Below are 23092 nucleotides of genomic sequence, written 5' to 3' on the forward strand. Positions count from 1 at the left end.
GTTGGCTGCTACTTATCGCCTGCTGTCTTTCTGTCGTCCGTATCATCTGAATCCGTGAAATCGTTGAGCAAAGCAGAGGTGTCCGGGTCTATGGCGTTCCTTGTCTATAGAAGTCTCATATCGAGAAGCGTTGATCGCCGGGCGCTGTACTTGGGCAGATCCCTTCTAGGGAGTCGGGTCGGGTGTGGCTAGGGCTCCTTGGATACCGCGAGAATGTAGGACCCAACGTTGGTCCCAGGCTTTAGCAGTAACACCGATAAAGCCAGGTGACCCAATCGTCGTCCAAAGACTCATCGGGGAGGCGGTAGCGGTAAAAATTCCGAGTACCTAAGTTCTTGAACATGACAGTCGGCGCAGCGTTGTCTGATGGTCCTGACATTCTACTTCGACGTCTTGGATATTTGTCATCCAGATGGGAATCTGGGCCACGGCGTTGCCCTGCCGGTGGTAGCCTGGCACGTATATATATTGAAGCGGCATGACGAAAAGTCAGGGGGTGACAGGAGGGGGCGCTGTGCATCCGGGAGACGTTTCTGCGTCTTGGGGGTGATGGAGCTTGGGTCCAGGCAGAACATGGATGTGCGTGAACTGTGGGACGCTCTCGCAGAGAGAGAGTTGAAGCAGCGGAGATGCCCAAGCACAAATTGCCCCGGGTCGAGAGTCTCGGTGCTCTCAGCAATGTCCAAGCTCTGTGGCGGCTCTATGTCTTTGTAACAAATGGTGCAGGAGAGCGGAGCGTTCGAAGTACCCATATGAGAGGTCGAACATAGCAACTCATCACGAAGATGGGGCCAGTCCGAATGGGGTGCCACCTTGCGAGCAAAGGGTGTATGTGTTGTGGCATTCTTATTATATAGTATAGATCCTTGGATCTAGTTGAAGCGTTGAGAGAAGCGTGGTTTTTCAAGATCTAGTGTGAGGGACGAAGGGTATTTATACCTTGAGATCCCCAGGCTTGAGACACTCGCTCAGGTTTGCTTTGTAGCAAACAGCGCAACAAGTGTAACGGCAAATGCGTAGGTATGTGGGTAGAAACATGAGAGTTTTTACAATTTGTAGAACAAGGGTTGGCGTCTAATCGACAAGCCAGTTGGAAGACTTGCTTCAGGATGCGCTGCATCCCCAGTCTGCAAGGTTGGTCCCGTCCATCCTGTTGAGGTGTATACTAGGCAATGGGGGGACTTGAGGTTCCAAGGACGATTGCGTGCGTCTGAGAAGCTACTTTGTTGTCTTTTAACGGCGGAAGTGGTCAACGTATTTTAATGTCTAACCTAAGCATAGGATGGATGGATAATGGTTTCTGGTACCAGTTTTGGGAACTATGCACGCGGGTCAAGAAACCAAAAAAAAAGGCACCAGAAGATCAAAAAGGGTTGTCCAAGTATCATCTCAAGGGCAACACGTATATTGAGAATAATACTTGGGAGTTCTATCACTGGCTCTTTGTTAAGCTTTCTTTTACCATCTCTTGAGGAGGATTGCTGAGTGCTCTTTTCCCCACGCTGCACCGCGCTCGGCATAGGAAGCAATTCCGGGATCTGACATTACACAACACCACAAAGCGGAATTGGTCTTGGTGGTAGAATTCTCCGTTGCCATTCGGGCAGCTTTGCCTCGGTTATGCATTGTCAACTCGATATCAAACCCTCGCTTTTGGCTTGTGTTGACTTGTCACTCAGCTGTGTGGGGTATGTAGGCCACCTGCCGTGTTGGTCCTCGAACGACATCCAACTTGTATCAAGAATGGAGCGTAACCTTGCAATTGGGCTCATTCGACTCGTCAATGAGGCCTGCTTTGTAGTTTAATCCGGCAAATCGTTTCCGTTTTGAAGCTGGACTGCGCCCGCTGTGTTGATCAAGCTGGACACCCTCATCATGGGTGTACGGACAGCCACGACGCATGTGTATGTGCCTGCCCAGAGAGGACCATTTACTCCTGTTGTGTCACCCATCTGCTTCTTCTGTAACCCATCATTGTCTCACCGGTCTAGGTCAGTCATCAATTACTCCTCGCATATCCGGAAGGTTGGCTTTTCCTTGGTTGACCTCCATGTAAAACTGCAGGGTAAAAGTGAACTGCTCCAACACTGTGTCAACATCATCACAAGATGAGAAAAGTCTCCGTCCGAGGTTCCCCCAAGGTACCAAGAGATTTGTCAACGGAAAGCCGGCTGTTGGTCGACCGAGTAGGTAATGAGAAACCCTCCAACTCGATAAGGGTTGCAAACTCCAGCTTTTCCGGCAGACAGGGGACGGCAAGCCTTCAACTGTTGGAAATAGAAAAGCATAATTCTTCAGCCATCAACACCACCAACAACAATGAACCTCGCTTGATGAGCTGTACAGGGCAAGCCTCCAGGTGTCGTGCTAAGATAATCGTCTGCTTCTTCATTGCTCAACTCTGCTTGGGCAGGGGGGTCCAGGGGTACGCCACAGAGATAACGACCAGACCACCTTTTTCTATTTTCCCTCAGCATTTCGTAAATCACCCCCAGATAAGGGATCATCATGTCCTCCCCCAGAAATCCCCCCCACGCGGCGTTCGCTTCGGCAAGCGGCCCCACGCAGCTGCCAGCGGGAGGGAGGCTGGAACGATATGGAGGGCATGCGGGGAGGTGATCAATTGAGTTGACATGACGCCTATATAATCATGTTACACTTCTCCTGTCAAAAAAGACAAAATTCCAGACTTCCTCGGTGTGTTCTGTCCGGTGAGGAGGGCCGATAAGGTGAGATAAGTCCATGCCATCAAGGCATTGGATGGAGTTGAAGTGTGTTGCTCCGAATTGGTTAGCTGGAAGCCAGAGGAGCAAAGTATATAAGCCATGTGTGCCAACCACTTCCTCCGTGTTTGTTATTTGCGTTATCCTTCTCTCTTCTTTCATCACAAGCCCTGTCCTGTCCTGCCCTGCATCAAACCTGCTCTGCATGTCCAATCCTTGACGGCACATGAGCGTGGTGATACAGTCGTGAGTACTTTGAACCCTCATAACACATGGAGATAAAACATCAGGCACGGAGGCAACTGGGAAACACGGAGAGAGGGGCAGACGCTGATTCGTTATTTTTCCAAAAGTCAACCCTTGACTCAAGACACCAGCCAAGTCATGATAAAAAGTCGTATAGGTTCCCAGATCAAGATCAACCACCTGAATGACGCCTCTCCAGAAAACAAAACACACGGTTTGCTCTGGACCCCTTGATCAAATGACACAACTCCCGCCGAAATGCAATGCCGCCAGTCCCGCTCCACCTCCTGTCCCTGAAACGGGTTCTAGTCGAGGCTGGAGATCACCGTTTTTCCCTTTTGTCTTTCGCGCTTTTCTGTTTCTTTTTTTCGCCCAAGGTTGAGACCTTGATTCATGGTCAGCATGTTCGCTATGCCAACCACTCCTCCTCGTCCCGCTTACGCCCTCGGCCACCTCGCATAACGAGGCCATCGTCATTATCGTCGTCACTGTCGTCGTCGCCGTTGTGGATTCTTAATTGTTCAACCGAGGTTGCTGCGACTTGCACATCCTCGTCGTCGCTTCCGTCGTCATCTAGCATCCATGTCAAGCCATTGGCCTCCTCTTCCAGTGGGAACATCTCCCGCGCATATTCCTCCATTCCTCGAGGGCCTTCCCAGAGCTCCAAAGCTTCGCTTGGGCAGCTGATCTCCACCTTGGGGTCTCCAAAGTAGGGGGGTTGCTTGCGGGCATCCTTGCGATTTGGATCAAAGAGCTGCTCCAATCCGACAAGCTGTTCCCGGTAGCCTTCGGGGATTCGGACCTTGATCTCGATGGGGCCTCGGACATAGCGCACAGGACGGCCAACTCCTCGCGAGAAGAGACGGCACACTTCCCGGGGAGTGAGATATTCGTATGCAAGTGCTATACGCTCTCCGTGCCACTTGGCAGGTCCGTCCTTGAAGATCTGAAGGACAGCCGGGCCGACGTCGTGCTCAGCGTCTAGCCAAGGCAGCTTGGCGTCTTCATGGAACGGTGCCTGCCACTTGAACGACCCATCTCTCTGCAGCTCCATGCAGAACAATGGGTACTGGAGTGATGTAAAGTTGTTGTTGTAGATGCCGGTGTACACAAAGGTTGAGGGAAGCCTCAGCTTTCGAACGTATTGCTCGACCTCGTGCTTGGCGGCCCAGAGAGGTAGTGATGGCCACTCAGGGTTGTAGGCGGCATGGTCGGGCATCGACGAGTACACATAGTGTTGGACCCCTGCGCGCTTAGCGGCATCGGCGAGCGCCTTTCCGATCTGAATCTCGTCGCCGTAAAAGGTGGTGTTAATGAAGGCGAGCTGGGTGCCACGGAACAGGTTCGCGATCAATTCGTAGTTGACTCCGACACCGGCCAGAGGACCATGCTTGGTAACGTCGCGGTTCGCCTCGGAAGGGCTGTGCCTCGTGTAGAGTTCGCCGACAAAGACAGTGACGTTGGGGTTGCCAGAGACCTCAGCGGCGACGACGCCCTCGAGATTCCTCAGCTGCGCGTGCACATGGTAGCCAACGGCGGTGGCTACGCGAATTAACGACGCAGCCTGCCGACCGCTGGCATTGATGACGGCAATAGTCTTGTCGGTGTTCGACATTAGCCTCTTGACGGGGCGGAAGGTTAGGGAATTGTTTCGAGAATTTGCGAGTGGGGAGGAATCCGAGTATGATGATCGCGAGTGCTTGTGTTGCTTGCAGAGGACGGTGGTCTGGTCGCCGGGTATTCGGATGGGGATGCTGGCGGTCATAGACCCGTTTAGTTGAGCGGGCATGCTAAAGCAAGGCTTCGCTCAGGGTCCAAGAAGAAGAAGGAGGATGAGGAGGAGGGATTGCAGAGTCGCAGTTCGGAACTCTCTCAGGGCTGGTGCCACCGGGCACGGAGCGGAGTTGGCAGCAGGACTTTATTAGTCGGGCGAGTGCGAAGCCGGGGGGATGGAGCCAAGCCGGTGCAGTATGTCGGGGTGGGATTCGGAAGGCCGGTGGGGGAGACGAAGCAAACACGGCCAGGAGAGTTCATACGACAAGAGACAGGCACAGATGGCAACAAGCTGTACGTAAAATGAACGTATGGTGGTGGATCAGAGTGCGCCGAGAGCGACAAGAGAGGCCAATGCAGGTGCAGATGCGGAATCAGCAGTGGACAGGATGCCGCAGTCGCCGCAGAGGTCGGTTGTAGAGTTGAGTCGAGTCGAGTCTGCTGACGAGGAACAAAGAAAGCAGACAAGACGAGATCGTGGGGACCACGGAAGAAAATAAAAGAGGGGAGAGGGAGGGAGAGAACAAGCAGAGAAGACAGGAGGGCGACGACTCGACAACCCCAGTAAAGAAAACGAGGTCACGATGCTCCGTCGCGGCGTTGCGCCAGGCTTGCGCTCAGCGTGTGCGCCCAGGCGTCCACTGCGCGCCCTAGTTCGTGGGTGGGTTTCGAAGGGGCCAACAGAGGGCGAAGGGGAACCCTGGCAAGACGTGCAGTTGTGGGTGAAGGTGGATTTGGGGAACGTCTAGGAGGGCGTCTAGGAGGGGAGTCTTGAAAGACTTGGTCTTGAAAGGTCCTAGTAGGAGCGGAGTCGTGGTCCCTCGACGGTTAAGATCAGGGTCCCGTGTGCAGCAAGAGGAGAGTCGAGACGAAGCGAAGCGGCAGATGAACTGAGGAAACCAGCGGGTCAAGGTAAGGTCCAGTCGAGCCGAGTCGAGGAAAGCAAGGGGGATCCGTTGCACCGGTGAGGTCGATCTTGCTGCAGGCAGCTAGGTATTTGAGGAGCAGGATAATAGATTGGGCTCTGTGTAAGTATGAGATACACGGGCAGGCAAGCAAGCAGGTATCGAGTGAGTCGGTGTGTGTAGGGAGCAGCCAGCGCAGGACAGGTGGGTGGTGCCGGTTTATGGCGTGCGGTTGATGGTGCGAGGCGTACGAGCGACTAACAAGTGGTGTATGGATATCAGCGGCCCTCGAACGAGCATGCCAGCACGAACAAGGTGGGTATAAGCTGTAGCGCAAGCGCAAGCGCACGAGGGTTGATGGATGTCGTGGGCACGTCTTTTTCCTGTCTCGTCTCGTCCCGTCCAAGGTGTCTTGGGTTGTCCAATCCAGTCTTGGCCTGTCCGGGTAGGGCGTGTGAAAGGGCTCAGATCTGGGGCCGGGGCCAAAAGCGTGATGGCGTCGATGAGGCCCGAAAGGTTGTGATGAGTGTGAGCGAGAGCAGGGGAAGAATGGCAACGTGCTGCAAGTAGCTCCCGAAAAAGACTGACCCAGCAGACGAAACAACCTTGATGATGAGGGGTCCGACTTGCGGCGCTGAAGAGGCGGTACCACGTACTTGGCCACCTAAAGAACAATTCACCCTATGCCGGTGGGTGCTCCGATAGGACAAGGCGGCTCGTTATCAATCAAAAAGCAGAATGCCTTTCCTTTTTCCTTATCCAGGCGGGGTGCGATTGGTCTCGACGATTGCGACACTTGGGGGCTGACTACCTACAGTACCTGACCTGGCACGGGCATCAGAGTTTTTCCAATAAGAGGGGAATGGAAAAGAATAGAAAGAATGGAGACCCGGGGAAGAAGCTTGTGGAACTGGGGGGCCTCTTCCATGGATGTAGTCTACACGTCGGTACTGTAGGTAGAGTCTGGAGGCGGGTTTCCAGGCCATGCCTTGGAAGGGAATTGGAGGGTGAGGGGAAAGATAACAACTGGATCGTTGGTCGCAATGGGAAAGTGACCACACTCGGCGAACAAAGTGGCCGACCGACTGATAAGGAACGAGCCAGGAGACGACGCCATGTTTAAATGAAGCTCCAATGACGAGGTACCCTGCCACAGGGTCGGTACCTCAACCGACGGCGGTTTACACAGCATCTCCCGCCAAGACGGAAGTACCATCTCGTGACGGGGGTACTTTGGGAGCTGCCCTTTTGTCGACTCGGTCTGCCAGTCACCTGCCTCCCTGACCGGGTCTCCTCCGGCACCTTATCAGTACCTCTTACATGTACTTACGCTCTCGGCATAGACGGCTTGGGATTTGCGCGTTAGCCGACACAAACGAGAGAAATCTCTTCAAGAGGAAATAAAAAGAGTCCAAGTCTAGCAGGAGAGATAATGACGGTCGATGTTGCCTTTTCGACCCCAGTTGACGCCTACAGCCGCCCCCGCGCCAGACCTGCATTCCCTTCCCTGGTCCCCATGGATGAGGTGGATGTCCACTTGCAACTGTACGTAGGTACAGTACAAAAGAGATGGATGCCTGTGCTGTGCCTGTCCTTTGCTGTGCTGTGGCTGCCAACCTTTTTGTGTGTCAAGTTACCTTACCCTCGCATCTGGCGTACGAGAGGCTGGTTTTCGCCGCTCAAAGGTGCGTTACGTCAACTGACGACCAATCTGAAAACTCGAGCCAATGCCAGCTCGTGTTCGAGTAGGAGATGAAAATTCCAGCACAGACCGACCAAAGGAACCGGCCCGGGTCCTGGTCATACTAGGGAAAAAAAGCTTCTGGAGCCGACCTTGGTGGATATAAGCGATCGGCCAAGTTGGCTTAGACCAATCGGGGCAAAAGGTCATTGCTCGTGGTTGAGCCTCTTTGCTGGTCGTTATTGAGGAATTGACCACGGGCTGGTCTCGCTGGATGCCACTAGACAACTGCCTTGTGGTTCTGGTGACCAAAAATTATCCGCCGGCGTCATGCGGAATCAAAGACTCCATTCTCGGGGGCAAGTGCTCCAACCCATGGATGATTTTTTCCCACTCTTGTCCACTCTTGTCCTTGACTTGAAGTTGCCAAAGAGGTAAAAACTCCAAAAGACCCTCCCCGAAGATGGAGCCAACCTAGGAAGAAAAGTCCGGGGATGGCCAATCAGGCGACCGCGGTAGCTCGGGCTTGTCTCTGAATCGCCGATCCAGATTCCTGGGCTTATCGCCTACCTAGCCATGTCTTACTGCACATTTTTGTCTCTGTAAGTCGGTCAACAGATGTCTCAGGGCGTTGTTGACAAGGATGAATCTTCTTTAGCATGATGTCAACATTAACGCCGCCTTGCAGGAGAACTGCGCGGTGTAAAACTCCGTGGACAGCCGAAGAATTAAGCAAACAACTCCGCCTCCGTCCTCGCCGCGAATAACCACAAGACTCTTTCAGGTGGTCGTCATCATTCACGAAAAGAAGGACGCGACAAGAACAGTGCAAATGCCACCCATGTCATGGCACGAGCAGCAAAGCGATGGGGATGCTCCAGGCCCAGATTGCGGAATCGGCCATATGCGACGCCCTCATTCGTCGGTAGACGCCCATCCCGTTCTTATTACATAGCTTTTACTTGATTCCTTTTACTCGTCCCGCCTCCTTGGACAAATCTGTTTCTCTTTTGGCCCCCTGCCCATCTCAGGTCATCACGAGACCATCCACGGGTTCCCCGTTGATGAGTTGATGGTTCCATCGTCCCGTTGTTTACTAAAGCAACCCCTCCACTAGCGGCAGAGCTGGTGAAATGACCAGTGGTCCTCGTTCTTCCCTAGCACAGGCACAGGATTCCCCCACGATTGGCACATATTGCGCGATGCCACCTCCGCAAGCCATCCATGCCATGCCGTCAATGTCGGAGAGAGGATCCGATGTCTCATGTACCTCTCGCGGTGCCTTGCCTGACTTGCAGCCGACGGGGAGATGTGCACCAGCAATTGGCCGGTTGGAGAAAAGACAAGCTGAAGCTCGGTCAAGAAGGGAGCAGGCACGATGCAGATGCAGAGCTCCTGCTCAACAGCTGCACCCCGACAGCCCGAACTGCACTGCGGCGCATATCACGAGGACGACGACGACGAGAAGCAAGACGAGATTGGAGACCGTGACTCTGATTCGCCTCTGCAGTGGACTATTCTGTCTCTCTTCTACTTGTCACCTCATGTCCAATCTCCGGCGCATCACAACGCATCTACCTATTGCATCGTCAAGTGACAGCTTGGCGGTCTCTAAAGCTCACCTCGCCTCGATAGTCGGCGTATTCAAGGGAAGGTTATTCCAGTGCCACTAACTCTACTAGGATCACTTACCCGAAAACAATGCCATCTACTTACCGTTTACGAATATCGTCCGCCTGGTCACCACACGCACGCTTTGTCAAACTCTTCCCCAGAGGGACCTAGCAGAAACGCCTTTCTGCCAGGCACGCACGCTCCCGCTGGTTTGGCCGCCGGCCGTCCGGGTACATTCCCAGCTAGGGAGCTATGGATGGATTGCTGTGGTAATTGAGCCCGCGAGACCAAGCCCACGAGCCCACGGGGCCTTGTCCACGATGGCTGTGGAGGCCGTCGAAAAATGCCGAAAGTAGCGTTGGGATTATGTAAAAGTTTCGAGCTGACCGCACGACTCTCCAGTCAAAATTTTTTACCACGATTCAATTTCTCATCGACTTACCTACACGTCCAACTTGACGGATACTATTTGCTCGACCAACTGATAGCGGCGTCGTGGGATGGCGATGGAGCCATGGTCACCAGACGTGAAAACCAAACGATGCTTGCTGTCTCCAAGCCCAGACCGTGATGGACGAGTTGTTCCCACTGACTAGGAGGCTGTCGCTGTCTTGCCTCGGGGCGCTAATCTCATCCTGAGCAGATGCTGCTGTCAGATATCTCTGTCAGGCCAAGGCAAGGGCAGCGGAGTGCCACAGGACACCCCTCTACGGATACCTCGCGGAGTTTTGCTATGGCGCATGTACGGAGTACTGCGTACATCATCAATTTCCCGTCATCATGACCCGTTCGCCCATTGTCGTCTAGCCGAGGTCCCAGACTGAATCACCTGGGCTTCGGGCCTTTGCCGGCCTCGCTGGTTGCAGCAATGTGTGATGAAGTTGATGAGGCGAGAATGTAGTTATGGATAGTCACTGTGGCTGTTCTCAGGTGGACTGTGGACAGTGAGATCAGACCTGGCTCTGCCCTGTCGCGGGGCGCATGTCCACCGAGATCCAGTCTAGGCGCCTGGCCCAGCACTTGTTAACGCGCTACAGGGCGGCCCTAGAACAAGCCCGTTGTTCTGGAAGATCTCAACTGGCGCTATTCAAATGGAGCTCCTCTCAGGAGAACAAGAGGAGGCCCGGTTCTCGTTCCTCCCCGGTCACATGTTCTTGTTCATAGCGCAAGGATCTCGCGTCTCACACTCGGATGGGTTTCCGTTCACAAACTCTGCTTCTCTCACAAGATTTGGGCGTCACCTCCAGCTCAGCGGAAGCCCTCCCGATACCCCATTTTATTTGCACATCTCCGCGGAGCATCCGGCGCACTGATAATGGGCCCAGTCAGACTCGGCTCTACGTCATGAACCCCTGTCGGTGATGGAATGCTCCGACGTCGCAAATCATTGGACGAACGTCGGATCGTCTCCTTGAAGTCAATTCTCTTATCAGCAGTGTCTCAACCTGCCCTATGCAAGCAACCTCCCTCACCAAAGATTGTATCTTATTGAGCTACTACTAGCTTCTCAGGGTTTCAGAGACAAAAACAGACATGAATACTGAGACAAGTTGGTCAGCAAATTGTTATCAGCTCCAAATCAAGAACTTCCTTATCAGGCAGTTATCATTATATGACTGCTCCGTATATGCTGATAACTACATCCATACCCCTTGATCCCCAATAGCAATCTCATGATGCTTTGCGGGGTTTCAGCCCGCTCATTTCCCCGGACTTGGGTTCCCCAGATAGCGGACCTAGCCAGGGCGTCTCCCTGTGGCCGGTGGTCAAGATACTGACTGGTCCGAGAGCCACACCACCCTATCATCATCTGGCCGAAGCGATAGCTCAACTTGGATCCGGGGGCTGCCCCTCTTGTGAGGGAGGTGTCCAAGGCGGAGATAGCTGCCGATGCACCAGTCCTGAAAGAGAAGCTGTCTCAACTCCATGGAGTGTTTATTTTTACACCTCAACTGTGCCTTATGACGACCTCAACCGCTCCCAGCAGAAGGGTCGGGCATCCACGATCCTGGTCCCATCATGTCTATCTGCTCCAAAGGGGGTGGCCGTTCCATCCACGTCTGGCCAGTGTCCTCGTTCCGCCCCGCATCATGGCTGTGAGCAAGTGAGATATCGAGATAACGCTGTCACGGTCATTAGTCTCATATCTTCCCCAACTTCGTGACGAGCATGCCACAGCTCCGCAACTTACCCAGTCCATGTTATTGGCCGCCGTCTCCATCCATGAGGGGTCAAAGTCGAGCCCCTCGGTCCCCATGCCTGGGAAGTTCATGCCAGCTCCCGCATCGGCCGTCAGGCCAAGAGATAACGGCGTCTGCCCCGACGTGGATCCTGTTGAAGAGCCTAATGCGGCGTCAGTCAGTCTGCCCCGTGTCTGCTCTCCGCAAGTTTCTCTACCTAGCCCCAGTGATGACAGCAAGCCCGCATCATCCCCAATCGACCCCAGAGTGCTGGGGTCCACCGATGGTGCGCCGAGTGAGGATGATTCATGCCCGATGCTGAAGGTTGGCGGCGCTGGGCCGGGAACGCTTGCCGGACCTTGGACGGGGGCTCCAAGTTTAGCCAGCATAGTAGCCAGCGTATCAGCTGTCTTCTTGACCTCTCTCACGTCTTGCGCGACTTCTGACCAAATAAAGTGAGACCGCTTAATCATGCCCAGGAGCTCCTCCTTGGTCGGCGTTGTCTTTGACTGTGACATCCAGTCATATTCACCTCCAAACTCGGAATAAGTGTCGTTCTTGATAACAAGGTACAGACACATGGCAGCCAACAGAAAGTCATGCACCGCCAAGGACGATACGAACCATCCATTCTGGCTGAGGACATGACCCGGCTTACAAGCCTCTCGGATGGTGTTTTGATACTCAAGTAGTGATATTGCGCCCTCAAGACACTGCCTGCGCGAGTAGTCATGCTCGCGTCGAGGAATTGCCTCGGCAAGATATCGTCGGTGCAGAACACAACGACACTTGTTGAACAGAGCAGCCAGGCCGAACCTATAAATGAGAAGCATAGGTGGATCACCAACACACTCGTCGAGCGGGCGTACCATCATGAACGATGGGACGTTACGCCATGTCTCCTGCAGCAAGTTATCAAGCTTGAGGACTTCGGCGTAACTCGGCGGCGACAGGGCATGGGCTTGACGGGCGATCTGGCCAAAGACTCGGAGGATCTTTGTCTTGTGGATCGGGTAGGTCATTGTGGTGTAGTCGGTGGGTGGTCGACTCAGGGGTAACTCGACGGTATCTTCGTCAAAATCGTCATCTTGCAGGTTCCGAGGTACTGTTGTGTCGGTCTCGATGCCTTGTAACAAACTTGGAAGACCCATGTGAAACGAGACTAGAAGCTCGACCTGGATAGCCATATTCCACATGCGGCGGCGCATCTCACCCTCGAAGGGGGTGATATTAGCCAGCTTGCTCGGGTCCCTATGGAGACCCATCTTGAGCATAAGACGAACACACACCCCCGAGAGGATGTAGCAGTTCATCTGAGCCGCCCGGTTAAACAGGAAGTGTGACTCGACATAGAGAAGAAAGGCCGGCAGAGTTGCTGGAGTTGGTTGCGTGTATTTCCCCCAGACCAAAGCCCATCCGGCACATGCCTTGTAGTGACGGATCCTGTCCAGTGGCGGAAGAGGAGAGTCGCCTTCCACCTCGCTCTTGTTCATAAAGTTGTTGAAGAAGACGCCGAGGCTGAGCATCATGAAGAGCTGGGCGATCCAGTGCAGCGAAGCTTGATTTGGGTCTTGCCAGAATTTGGCGTACTGTGGTTGTTAGAGACGATATATTCATCCTTCGTTCAAAACTTACAGCTCTCGTGAATGTCGGCCGATGAACGATATCTGTCGGATGTAAGCTTTCTCATTCAAATGGACGATTGGTGATAGTTACGTTGAGAAGGACTCATCGAGGCGAAATAACGCGTGATGAGTCGGTCTGCTACATTTCGTTCTGGGAGACGACTCAGCAGTTCTTCACGATTCTTCGGACCAGCTCTCGTATTCAGGACAACCTCAGTTGCATCAATCTCATCAGCCAAGATCTGATCATCCTCTAGATCTTCTGGTTGATCAAAGTAACTCTTGAGATCTTCAATCTATAGTTTTGTCAGCATGGTGCCTCAACCATCAGGTCGTGAACTTACATCCTCCAACATGGCCATACAATGGGTCGCTCCCACATACGTCGTCGCCTTTTCTCCTCTCACAACATGCCCCTGCACCTCGGGCCCAGCCACCGGAGCGCCGTTGGCTTCCCCCGCAGGTTTCGGCCCCGCGCCGCCCTCGGCATCCATCATCTCTCGAACCATGCCTTCAAGACGCTTCAACCGTGCTGACATGCCCTTTGCGGGGCGCTTCTTCTCAGGCCGCGGTGCATACGCACACTGCGCAGCGCGACCTTTCTTTTCGCATTGACTGCACGGCTGCTCGCGATCGCACTTGAGCTTGGAGGCGCGGCATGGTGCGCACGAAAGGAGGACGCGGGTGCGCTTCTGGCGGGCGGCTTCTGAGGTTGATGAATGATCGTTGTCGTTAGGGCTAGAGTCTAGCTCCATGGTAGTAAGGGGACGTTCTCGTGAACGTGAATGACCTCTGCGTGTGTATAGAATGCCAGTGAGGCGATTTTATACCGATCCAAACAGCGGTTCTGTGCTGCTGGGATGATTCAGGTTGTGAGGCGAAGTGAGATATAAGTGTGTTTTAGTCGACATCACCTAACGTTACTACCCTGGATCCTTGCGACGCGTAAGGCTGATGGGCGCCTCAATGACGGTTACGACCACTCACTGAATGCCAAGAACAACCATTTTGAAAACATTATTTTTTATCTAAACCTCCAGCGCAACTAATCTCAAGTCATAAAGCAGAAAAAAGACCCCATGCAATGCATCATAAGTTGTAACGCACATGTTCCTATTTGCCCCGCCCTATGAGTCTGGTGCGCCTGGCAGCCTCTCTATCACGTACTTGGCCCGCGCAACGCTCATGATGGGCACACCGGGAATCTTCCTTAGCCGCTGCTTCAGCGCCTTATCGTTTGTTCCCACAATGTATATCCTGCTCTTCTGCACCCGGTCCACCAAACAGTCATCGGCATACGTGCCCTTGTGATCGCACTCCAGCCTCGTCCACCGCTCGTCTCTCGCAACCCGCAGCGCCAGACGGAACTTTTGACCAAGACCCTCGAGTTCGCTCATGACGCACGAGGTGATGATGGGGTTACACTTTGCGTAGAGGCAGTCCATCATGGAATCAAGCAGCGAGAGCTTGCGCTGAACCGAGTGGTTGATAAAGTTTGTGTCGACGAGGACGTTGTAGGGCGGGACAAGGGCCGTGTTGTGCTGGAAGAACATGTTGCTGGGCATTTGAGGCGCCTCGCGGATGAGTTCTCCGTTGATGGTCTTCTTGTCCTTTGCGGCAGCAATTATTTCGGCCTTGGCCTTGTTCTCCTTTATCCTCTCATCGCGACGGCCGAGGACTCGCTTCACCTGTTGCGCTTGAGTTAGAGTGTAAACATTTTGGCGCTTATCGATAAGGACTGCCCACCTGCGCAAACTTGCGAGTCTTTTTCGCAACACCCATGGCTGTTGATGGTTGAAAGAATTGAGAGAGCTGAGTCGCTGATATTCAAATAGTTCCGCTCTGAATTTGGTTTGTCGTCAATCGTCTGTTTGAGGTCGCTGGTTGGGGGTATCTCTGGCTGTCTTTTGCTGCTTGGCCTCAAAAAAAGTTGAAGCTGGCGGAAATTTTGCCATGGCGACGATAAAGGCGGTGGCAGGAGTGGGGCATCGCACTCGGTGCCTTGGCACGGACCACCCGCTGTCCCTCAACCACGACGCGTCTCTTTTCTCCCAGTCGCGTAAAGTGATTGGCATCCCATTTCAAGCTTCAGCTGAACTGCATCAACCACTTCAACACATCAAGATGCCGACCCAAAAACCCGAAGAACGTGGCGAATCATCCAATTCTGCCTCCAAGGCAGCTCTCACAGCTTCCACCAATGGAAATTCATCCTATGAACTTCCATGGTATGTTACTTGAGCTCCTATGCTGGTGCTGATCGCTCACTGATGGTTGCTAGGGTGGAAAAGTACCGACCAATCTTTCTCGACGATGTTGTCGGCAATACAGAAACGATCGAGCGACTAAAGATTATCGCAAAGGAGGGAAATATGCCTCATGTGATCATCTCGGGCATGCCAGGTATCGGAAAGACGACTAGTGTGCTGTGTCTGGCTCGACAGTTGCTGGGTGAATCGTACAAGGAGGCCGTGCTGGAGCTCAACGCCAGTGACGAACGAGGTACGACATATCATGCCCGTGTACCAAGGGGGAAAGACTGACATGTACTAGGTATTGACGTTGTCCGAAACCGAATCAAGGGCTTTGCTCAGAAGAAGGTCACTCTACCAGCTGGCCGCCACAAGCTAGTCATTCTCGACGAAGCTGACAGCATGACCTCGGGCGCCCAACAAGCACTCCGACGAACCATGGAGATTTACTCCAACACGACTCGATTCGCCTTTGCTTGTAACCAGTCGAACAAGATTATCGAGCCCCTACAATCACGATGCGCCATTCTGCGATACGCCAAGTTGACAGATGCTCAGGTCGTGAAGCGATTAATGCAAATCATTGAGGCGGAAAAGGTCGAATACAGCGATGATGGTCTGGCAGCGCTCGTTTTCAGCGCCGAGGGAGATATGCGACAGGCCATCAACAACCTACAGTCCACATTTGCCGGTTTTGGGTTCGTCTCTGGAGACAACGTCTTCAAGGTCGTTGACTCGCCTCATCCGATCAAAGTCCAAGCTATGCTCAAGGCATGCTACGAAGGCAACGTGGATTCTGCGCTAGACACCCTTCGAGAGCTATGGGATCTAGGTTACTCGAGCCACGACATCATTAGCACCATGTTCCGAGTAACCAAGACGATACCCACACTGAGCGAGCATTCGAAGCTGGAGTTTATCAAGGAGATTGGCTTCACGCACATGAAGGTCCTGGAGGGTGTACAGACGCTACTCCAACTCAGCGGATGTGTTGCTCGACTATGCAAGATCAACATGGACCCCAAGCGGTTCCGGCCATAGAGAGAAGAGAACTGGGATGGAACTAAACAGGAGACCTATGGAAGCGGTCGCATCTTTGGCGTTGGAGTTGAGGGTATCTGCCTGAGTAAATGAAAAAGAGTAAAGACTTGATTTACACGGACGACTCAATGGTTATCCCCTTTCGTGATATATGTACATCGTTATACCCAGATCAGTTCAGTCAGGCTTTCTTGTGAGACGGGATGCGTTTTGGACCTTCACTTCTCGTCTCCCTTGATGAATTCCTCCTCATACCTCTCCCACTTTGCCTTTTCTCGCAGTAGCCTCCTCTGCATCCTCACCTGATGCTCATATTGCCTGAGGCGTCCATCTGCCTCGATCATGCTTCCCACCACCATGCCACACATTTGTAGATATCTTGAAGGTGGTCAGTGCTGGCGGGGAGAGCAAGTACTTGAGAATTTGCCTTACACCTTGAATTGAATCGTCATGGACCGATACAACGGTGACCAGACGTAGCCAGCGGCACCCAGAACGGCAGCACCAGCTCCCCACTTGGCTGCGCCCATGACAGCTCCTTTGGCAGCCTCCCACGCGGCGTCGTTGGCCTCCTCGCTCTGCATGGCATCGTGAGCACGCATCCTGGCGAATTGATGTCGGATTGCGTCAATGCAATGCTTCTTTTGATATCTGGAGATTCAAGAGCTCAGCCAAGTCAATGGGAATGTAATTAAACGAATTGAGAAGAATTAATTTGACGTCAGACCATATGGATATGAACTTGCTCACACGAGCTGGCGTTGGACCCAGAAGCCCGAACAGTTCTGCATCCATGACACCCTCTCTCTGTGGCGCATAAGATACCAGCCTCTCACCAGCCTCAGGGCTTCCGGAGTTCGGTCGAGGTTGGCGCCGAGGCATTCGGCAAAACATCGGCCCTTGACTCCCGCCCCGCTATGGAGTTTTTGCTCATTTAATGCAATTTTCTTCACGAGTCTGCAGCCTTCTCTCCTTCCAAACTCTTTCTCTTGGTCATCAACCAAACAGAGAAGATGACACGCAAGCAACAACGATGATAGCTTTGTTGCCTGGTGCTACAAAGTCCCGTGCTTCTCCATCATAAAAACGTCGGCTGGAACTATCATTCTTTCTCATCATTAAGTCAGAGTTCCTTGACTTTTTGCTATTCAGTTTCAGTTTGACACGTTGAGCAAAGTTGCCCATCATGTCTGAAAATTTCCTCGCCGCCTACTGGGCCACGCCCGCCATAGCTCGGTAAGCTACACCACCACTCACCTTTCACCATGCAGCTTGCTAACTATCTACAAGGAACCTCACTACTGCCACCGTGGTGTTGACCTTGCTCGGCAAATTCGGCGTGATACCTGCGTACTATCTGTTCTATTACCCTCCTTATCTCTACCAGATGCCTCCTCATCTGTGGCGCCCCATCACGGGCTTCCTCATTGCCTTTGAAAATTTCCCAATGAGGCTGCTCTTTGACGCCTATCATCTGTACCGCTACTGCGTGCAGCTGGAGACCGGGAACCCTCGCTTCCCTCGCAAGGTTGACCTGATTTGGTACATTCTCCTTGTCTGCTCCTGGATTCTGGTAAGCCATCGCTTGTTGCCCGTCCCGTGCTCTATCATTGTTGCTCTTCTTTGTCTGCCCGTCAAACCCCCCTCATATATCTGCCCGGATAGTGCTTTGCCTCTACAGCTATCACGGTTCCTGGAAATGAGGAAGATCACCCCTGCACTTCGGTCCACCCATCATTCGCAAATCCGGGTTGGTCTGCGGTGTAGGCATGGTGGGATGTCTTATGGATGGCTCGTTTGATTCCCAATTCACTCGAGTGGTTTTCTAGCGCCCTACATTTCTATATCATAGCAAAATACACTTTTTTCTTCCATCACCGTACATACATACCATGTCGCGCCCGTTCCCGAGGTTAACGACGTCGCCAGATGATGGATTACCTCTTCGGCTTCAACCATCTTGAGCTCCTGTCCGGCCTCATCCTCGCCATGGTGTATACTGCGACCCAGGACCAACGCGGTCAAAAGGCTCAGTTCTTTTTCTTCACCATCCCCGCCCAAGCGATGCCCCTCTGCATGATTGCTTTCAGTATTCTCACGCCAGGAGGAAGACCCTTGATCGAGATTGAGGGTCTGCTTGCTGCCCACATGTACGACTTCCTCACCAGGATCTATCCCGAGTTTGGCGGCGGTCCAGTGCTTCTTCGAGTACCTGCCTGGCTGGAATCCATCGTCCGGACGCCTAGAATCACAAAGAGAACGTATGGCACGGCTGTTCGCCCTTCGGGTCCTTCCACTGGTAGCAGCACCGGCGCAGAGACGGGAGGGCCCCTCCCGGACTCTTGGAAGTCTCGTGGAAGAGGTCACCGACTGGGTTGAGGTATGGTTGTCATGGTGGTCACTGTAAGATTTGTACAATAAGATACCTAGAATCAAGTATGGTCGTTACCAACGTTTGCTTTATTGGGAATGCATGTACTCGGTCTATGCTATAACACTTTATCCTTCATGATGCCCAACGCACTCTCGGGATGGCTTACTCGAGCTATTGAACGATCTTGAAGTGGTTTGAAGCTACGAGGAGAGAAGATTAGCCAAACCTGGATGACTTTATACAACAGCTGGTGAAGTATAGCAATGGGTGTAAGGAGATTGGGTCTGAGATAACATGCACCAGTATCAACATCTGTCATGGAAAAGGACCATGCCTCACCCTACAGCCCGCCGATGAGAGCGTTGCGCTTCGGGGAGGAGCCTCAAGTAGTACCATCCTGTCAAGCATAGTCGGATCGATTTCGATTTCATCGCCTTGACCAAGGTCTCCGGTAAGTGGTTTGAAGTTGAGATGGTCTGCATCCTTCCAAATTGCAATGGCCCCGGCAATAAAAACGACGATGTTCCTCACTTGGAGGTTCGCCCTTGCAACCGATGAGAAGAGAAGCCCAAAGCCCGCGTGTATATTAGAACGTAGGTTGGTGTCACCGAAGCAGCCCTTGTGGAAGTATGTCATCGAAGGAGTGTATATAGGCGAAGATTTATTGAAGATGCTACTTGACTTTTACATTTGTCCTCAATGATGTACCAACCGGACACACATGCCGGCAGTCTTAAAAAGTGGTATCTCAAACTAAATAAACCATCGTGGTAAAGAATACGACACATGCGTCCTCCCCTCTATTCGTCGATTCGCTTGTTCTGGTAAGGAGTCTCCTCATCAGCGGTAGCTCCAGCGTGACCCTCAGGCAGCACGTTGAGCTGATCCTCAACATGATCGAGCTTTCGAAACTGGCACCAGAAGCAAGTACCAGCGATGACAGCCAAGATTGCGACAACAGCATAGTTCCAAACGAGAAGAGGATCAGCAGCGAGACCGACGAGGGCCTGGCCGAGGGCTGCAGAGAAGGCAGTCATGAACAGAGCAACAGCCTGGACCATAGATCGCATGTTCCTGGGAGCCTTGGAGAAGGCATACTCAAGAGATGTGATGGACGCAAACACCTCGGAGAGAGCGATGAGGACGTATGAGCCAGTCTGTGCCCAGACGTTGATAGGCACAATAGCACAGCTAACCATCTCACCCTCCTCCTCACTCCAGATCTCCCCAGATGCGTACTTGCCGCACTCAGACTTTTGGTAGATGTAGTGTTGAACAACAGCAGCCCAGATCATGGCCGAGGCTCCGCAGAAGAAACCGGCCGTGATTTTCTTGATGGGAGTGAAGCGGATACCGGCCTTTCGAAGGGCGGGGTAGATGAAGAAGTCGTTGAGGGCGATGAAGATCAGAAGAGCAAAGGGGTTGAGGTTGGAGAGAATATCGTTGGGGAGACCGTGACGTTCCATGAGAGCAGCCTGTGAGATGAGGTTGTTGTTGACTGACAACTCGTTAGTTACAAGGAGCATTGAATGGATATGGCTTCAACTTACTCTGATTATAACAGAGCCAAAAGATGGGATACCACATAAATACAGCACAAGCAGCAAATCCACGAGCCAACTCATCAACCCAAGCATCATCAAAAGTCATCCAGTGAGGTCGAGTCTCATTGGTGAAGCTTGAAGGCTTGACATTGCTCCAGAAAGTTCCATCGTGCATGTTCTTCCAGGTCTTGAAGGGGTTGATGGACCAGCGACCCTTCTGAGCGAGAACCCAGACCTTGAGAGCAGGTCCGAGGACGGAGCCGCCGGGTGGACGGCGTTCGTATTTATGACGGCCCCAGAACATGATGATGGGGCAGATGCAGAGCATGATGGTTGGGAGAGTGTAGGAGAGCCAGAAGCCGATGTACTTTTCGGCGTAAACCATCTGACAAGGAGTTAGTCTTGGCTCCTTCACGATACAATAGGGGTCGTTATGTTGACTCACCGTAATCTGTCCGACCAAAGCTCCAACGTTGATGAAGAAGTAAAACCAACCATAGATTCTCTCGATCGTAACAGCTGGATCAACAATAACACGCTCACCTGACTTGAGAGTCTTGACATGCATGTGCTGCTCACCAAGTTGTTCCACAATCAGGGGGTTAACATTTGGCTTGAAACCACCAGTACCGAAACCAATGACAATAATAGCAATGATCATGGCACCAAGAGCACCGCCGTCATTCTTGATAACAGGAGGAATCGCAGAGATGATGAGAATAATGTGTCCGATAATGTCGATACCCAGGGCGTAGCTGATGGTCTTGTAACGGCCCCAGTACTGATCGGCAACGTAGGCACCGAGAAGGGGCATGAAGTACTGCCAGAACTGGTTGAAGGTGGTGATTCCGGTCGAGGCTCTCTGGCCCATGCCGAGGGCACCGGGCTGCTCCGAGTCGGCACCGGTCGAGGAGCCCTCAGGGAGAGGCTGTTGGATAAAGTTTGTGACTGAGAAATGTCAGTCTTAGCTCAGTATATAAACAACACCAAGAATCAGCAGAGGATCTAATGCAGCCCCTGTATCAGGGGATGGAAGTGGACAGACTTACACACAACTGTGCATCCATAGTAGGAGAAACGTTCGCAAAGCTCAATAAAGGCAATGCTGAACAGCTTGACGGGAATCGTGTTGGACACTCGTCTCAAGGTCGCGAGCTCCTCAGCGTTGGGCAACTCCCCATCAGGGGTAACAGCCGGAACATGACCGGCTCGAGGATCAGCTGTGAGGGAAGCGCTCTTCTCGATTTGAATGGAAGCCCGCTTCTCGTCAAGAGCTTCGGCGCGTAACTCGGCGGCGGCGATGGGCTCTGCCAGGCTGTCTCCGGCAGGTGCCATTGTGGATATACTTTGGATCCTGTTGACGATATGCAACGGTGGTCTTATTTGGGGCCGGGTGCTACAAGCTCAGTACAGCAGGGGCTCAAGGAAACAGAGCTGCAGCCGGGGCAAGGCCTTTATAAGTGACCACAGTGTCTCGAGGTCTGACGAAGTCCCACTCCGTACAAGTGCGAGTCTCAGAAGGCGACCCAAGGCGTCAATCGCCGACCCAAACGAGAGGGCTATCGTGTAGAGCACCACCAGGAAGGCAAGTGCTACAGGGCAAGGGCCTCCATCTGCGGGGGCGATTTCAAGGATGGGCAGTGGTGAAAGAAGAAGGTCGATATGAAGGCCATGTTATCGAGATTCCTCGTGATCATGATACATCAATTGCTGAACTCTAAGTGGTCAACCAGTCCGAGCAAGGTTGATATTGGAGACCCCGCGGTGGGGAGTGATGGACGATGCGGAGAGGGTCATAGGAGGAGGGAGCTAGATAGGGAGGGTAGGATCTGTTGGAAGGATGTTTTACCTTACCTCCGTGCAACAGTGTATGCTTGGCGTTCGTGATGTCAAGTTGAGTTGCACATTTTTAGGGTATATAAGCTGCTGTCATCATTTCTGCGAGGAAATCCCTCTGGCTGTAGAGCATGCTGTGAAACATTACTCTTACACTAGATATAGTAGTGAGAAACATCGCCGTCAAGGGAAGAGGTTGATCTAGAAGCTCTCACAACTTGGAGGCTTATGTCTACAAGACTAGCAGGCTTCTAGAGAAAGCATCGAACGTTGCTTATCTCGTTGGTTGCGACCATCACTGCCATATCGCCCAGTGCCCGTATCTCAGCAAAGCCAAGCACGGAGATGTCTCCCGTGTGAGGTCGGACAAGACGGCCGACGATCCAACTGGTGATTGCAAGGAGCCTCTTGATCAAAAGTTCCCGGCCAACGTTGCAGCTACCCTTGTACACGTAGCTTCTAATCCTTGTGTTCTTTATCGTCCCCCGTGATAAGGTATGCCATGCAAGGCGACAATATCCCGAGCATGCGGCCGAAAAGTGGCTGTTTTTGTCCTGTTGTCTCGGGAGTCTATCGCTTGGCATCTTGGCTCGACATTTTAAATAGGACAGCTCGAGGACCTTTGTGAGTCTGGGCAGAGAAAAGAGGATGATCCTGACGTGGTGAAGACAAGGGTTCTCCATGCAACATGGATCATGGAAAAGACAGGGACTGGATAACAAAGATCAACTCTGGTCCAACAGAAGGAGGATAAACCAACAAGCTACAAAAGTTCAAGGTCACCAGCCAAGGACAAAATCCATCGCATAGGGAGAAGGATTGGCATGCCAAGCCATGATCCTATCCATAACCGCTCAACCAACGTTACCTTCCTATTCCCGCTTAAGCCCTGCTGTTTCTCCCCCGCGCTAGAAGCATCCTTGAGGGCTTCTTAATTTAAGCTTCTTTTTCTATCGACCACCATCTTGGCTGCGAGAATCACGTAACGGACCAGCCACTGGGGCGCTTAGGGTCGTAACTCTCCCGGTCGGGTGGTCGATCCGACATGATTCTCGAAGGACTCTATTGGATTCTTTTAATCAGCTCCTGCCCTACCTGGCGGTGATAACCAGGGTCATTATTCACGTCTCACCACCATCAACATTGAACATGACGGCGGATATCATCGGGCTTTCGATACCATTCACGCAAGCACACAGGCCATAAGTAACCGTTATACGCGGAATCAGCTTCGAACCTTCCTATCTTGACTACAGTGTTACACTTGACTTGCATTAGAATCACCGGCTTCCGAGGTC

General features: G+C 52.7%; 7 protein-coding genes across 7 annotated transcripts; 2 read left to right on the plus strand and 5 right to left on the minus strand.

Moving 5' to 3' along the window:
• Window positions 1-3378: 3378 nt before the first annotated feature.
• On the minus strand, window positions 3379-4758 carry NECHADRAFT_49482 (uncharacterized protein; the record flags this gene model as incomplete). Its single annotated transcript, XM_003050371.1, has 1 exon — window positions 3379-4758. The coding sequence occupies one exon, from the start codon at window positions 4756-4758 to the stop codon at window positions 3379-3381; it is 1380 nt and encodes a 459-aa protein (XP_003050417.1).
• A 6154-nt stretch (window positions 4759-10912) lies between these two features.
• On the minus strand, window positions 10913-13502 carry NECHADRAFT_49195 (uncharacterized protein; the record flags this gene model as incomplete). The annotated part of the gene is made up of 6 exons (XM_003050372.1): window positions 10913-11065; window positions 11134-11285; window positions 11340-12711; window positions 12758-12789; window positions 12869-13043; window positions 13092-13502. The coding sequence occupies 6 exons, from the start codon at window positions 13500-13502 to the stop codon at window positions 10913-10915; spliced, it is 2295 nt and encodes a 764-aa protein (XP_003050418.1).
• Window positions 13503-13874: 372 nt separating this feature from the next.
• NECHADRAFT_48772 (uncharacterized protein) lies at window positions 13875-14529 on the minus strand (the record flags this gene model as incomplete). Its single annotated transcript, XM_003050373.1, has 2 exons — window positions 13875-14435; window positions 14494-14529. 2 exons carry the CDS (start codon window positions 14527-14529, stop codon window positions 13875-13877), a joined length of 597 nt encoding a protein of 198 aa, XP_003050419.1.
• A 342-nt stretch (window positions 14530-14871) lies between these two features.
• NECHADRAFT_84742 (uncharacterized protein) lies at window positions 14872-16040 on the plus strand (the record flags this gene model as incomplete). Its single annotated transcript, XM_003049991.1, has 3 exons — window positions 14872-14975; window positions 15029-15249; window positions 15301-16040. 3 exons carry the CDS (start codon window positions 14872-14874, stop codon window positions 16038-16040), a joined length of 1065 nt encoding a protein of 354 aa, XP_003050037.1.
• Window positions 16041-16258: 218 nt separating this feature from the next.
• On the minus strand, window positions 16259-16642 carry NECHADRAFT_84743 (uncharacterized protein; the record flags this gene model as incomplete). Its single annotated transcript, XM_003050374.1, has 2 exons — window positions 16259-16418; window positions 16473-16642. 2 exons carry the CDS (start codon window positions 16640-16642, stop codon window positions 16259-16261), a joined length of 330 nt encoding a protein of 109 aa, XP_003050420.1.
• A 737-nt stretch (window positions 16643-17379) lies between these two features.
• Window positions 17380-18490, plus strand: NECHADRAFT_73859 (uncharacterized protein). The gene is made up of 2 exons (XM_003049992.1): window positions 17380-17613; window positions 17970-18490. The coding sequence occupies exons 1-2, from the start codon at window positions 17428-17430 to the stop codon at window positions 18417-18419; spliced, it is 636 nt and encodes a 211-aa protein (XP_003050038.1). The 5' UTR covers window positions 17380-17427; the 3' UTR covers window positions 18420-18490.
• A 724-nt stretch (window positions 18491-19214) lies between these two features.
• Window positions 19215-21293, minus strand: NECHADRAFT_96188 (uncharacterized protein; the record flags this gene model as incomplete). The annotated part of the gene is made up of 4 exons (XM_003050375.1): window positions 19215-19912; window positions 19965-20343; window positions 20404-20906; window positions 21008-21293. The coding sequence occupies 4 exons, from the start codon at window positions 21291-21293 to the stop codon at window positions 19215-19217; spliced, it is 1866 nt and encodes a 621-aa protein (XP_003050421.1).
• Window positions 21294-23092: the final 1799 nt, after the last annotated feature.

This window comes from Fusarium vanettenii, assembly GCF_000151355.1.
Source record: "Fusarium vanettenii 77-13-4 chromosome 9 genomic scaffold NECHAsca_6_chr9_2_0, whole genome shotgun sequence".
Lineage (NCBI taxonomy): Eukaryota > Fungi > Ascomycota > Sordariomycetes > Hypocreales > Nectriaceae > Fusarium > Fusarium vanettenii.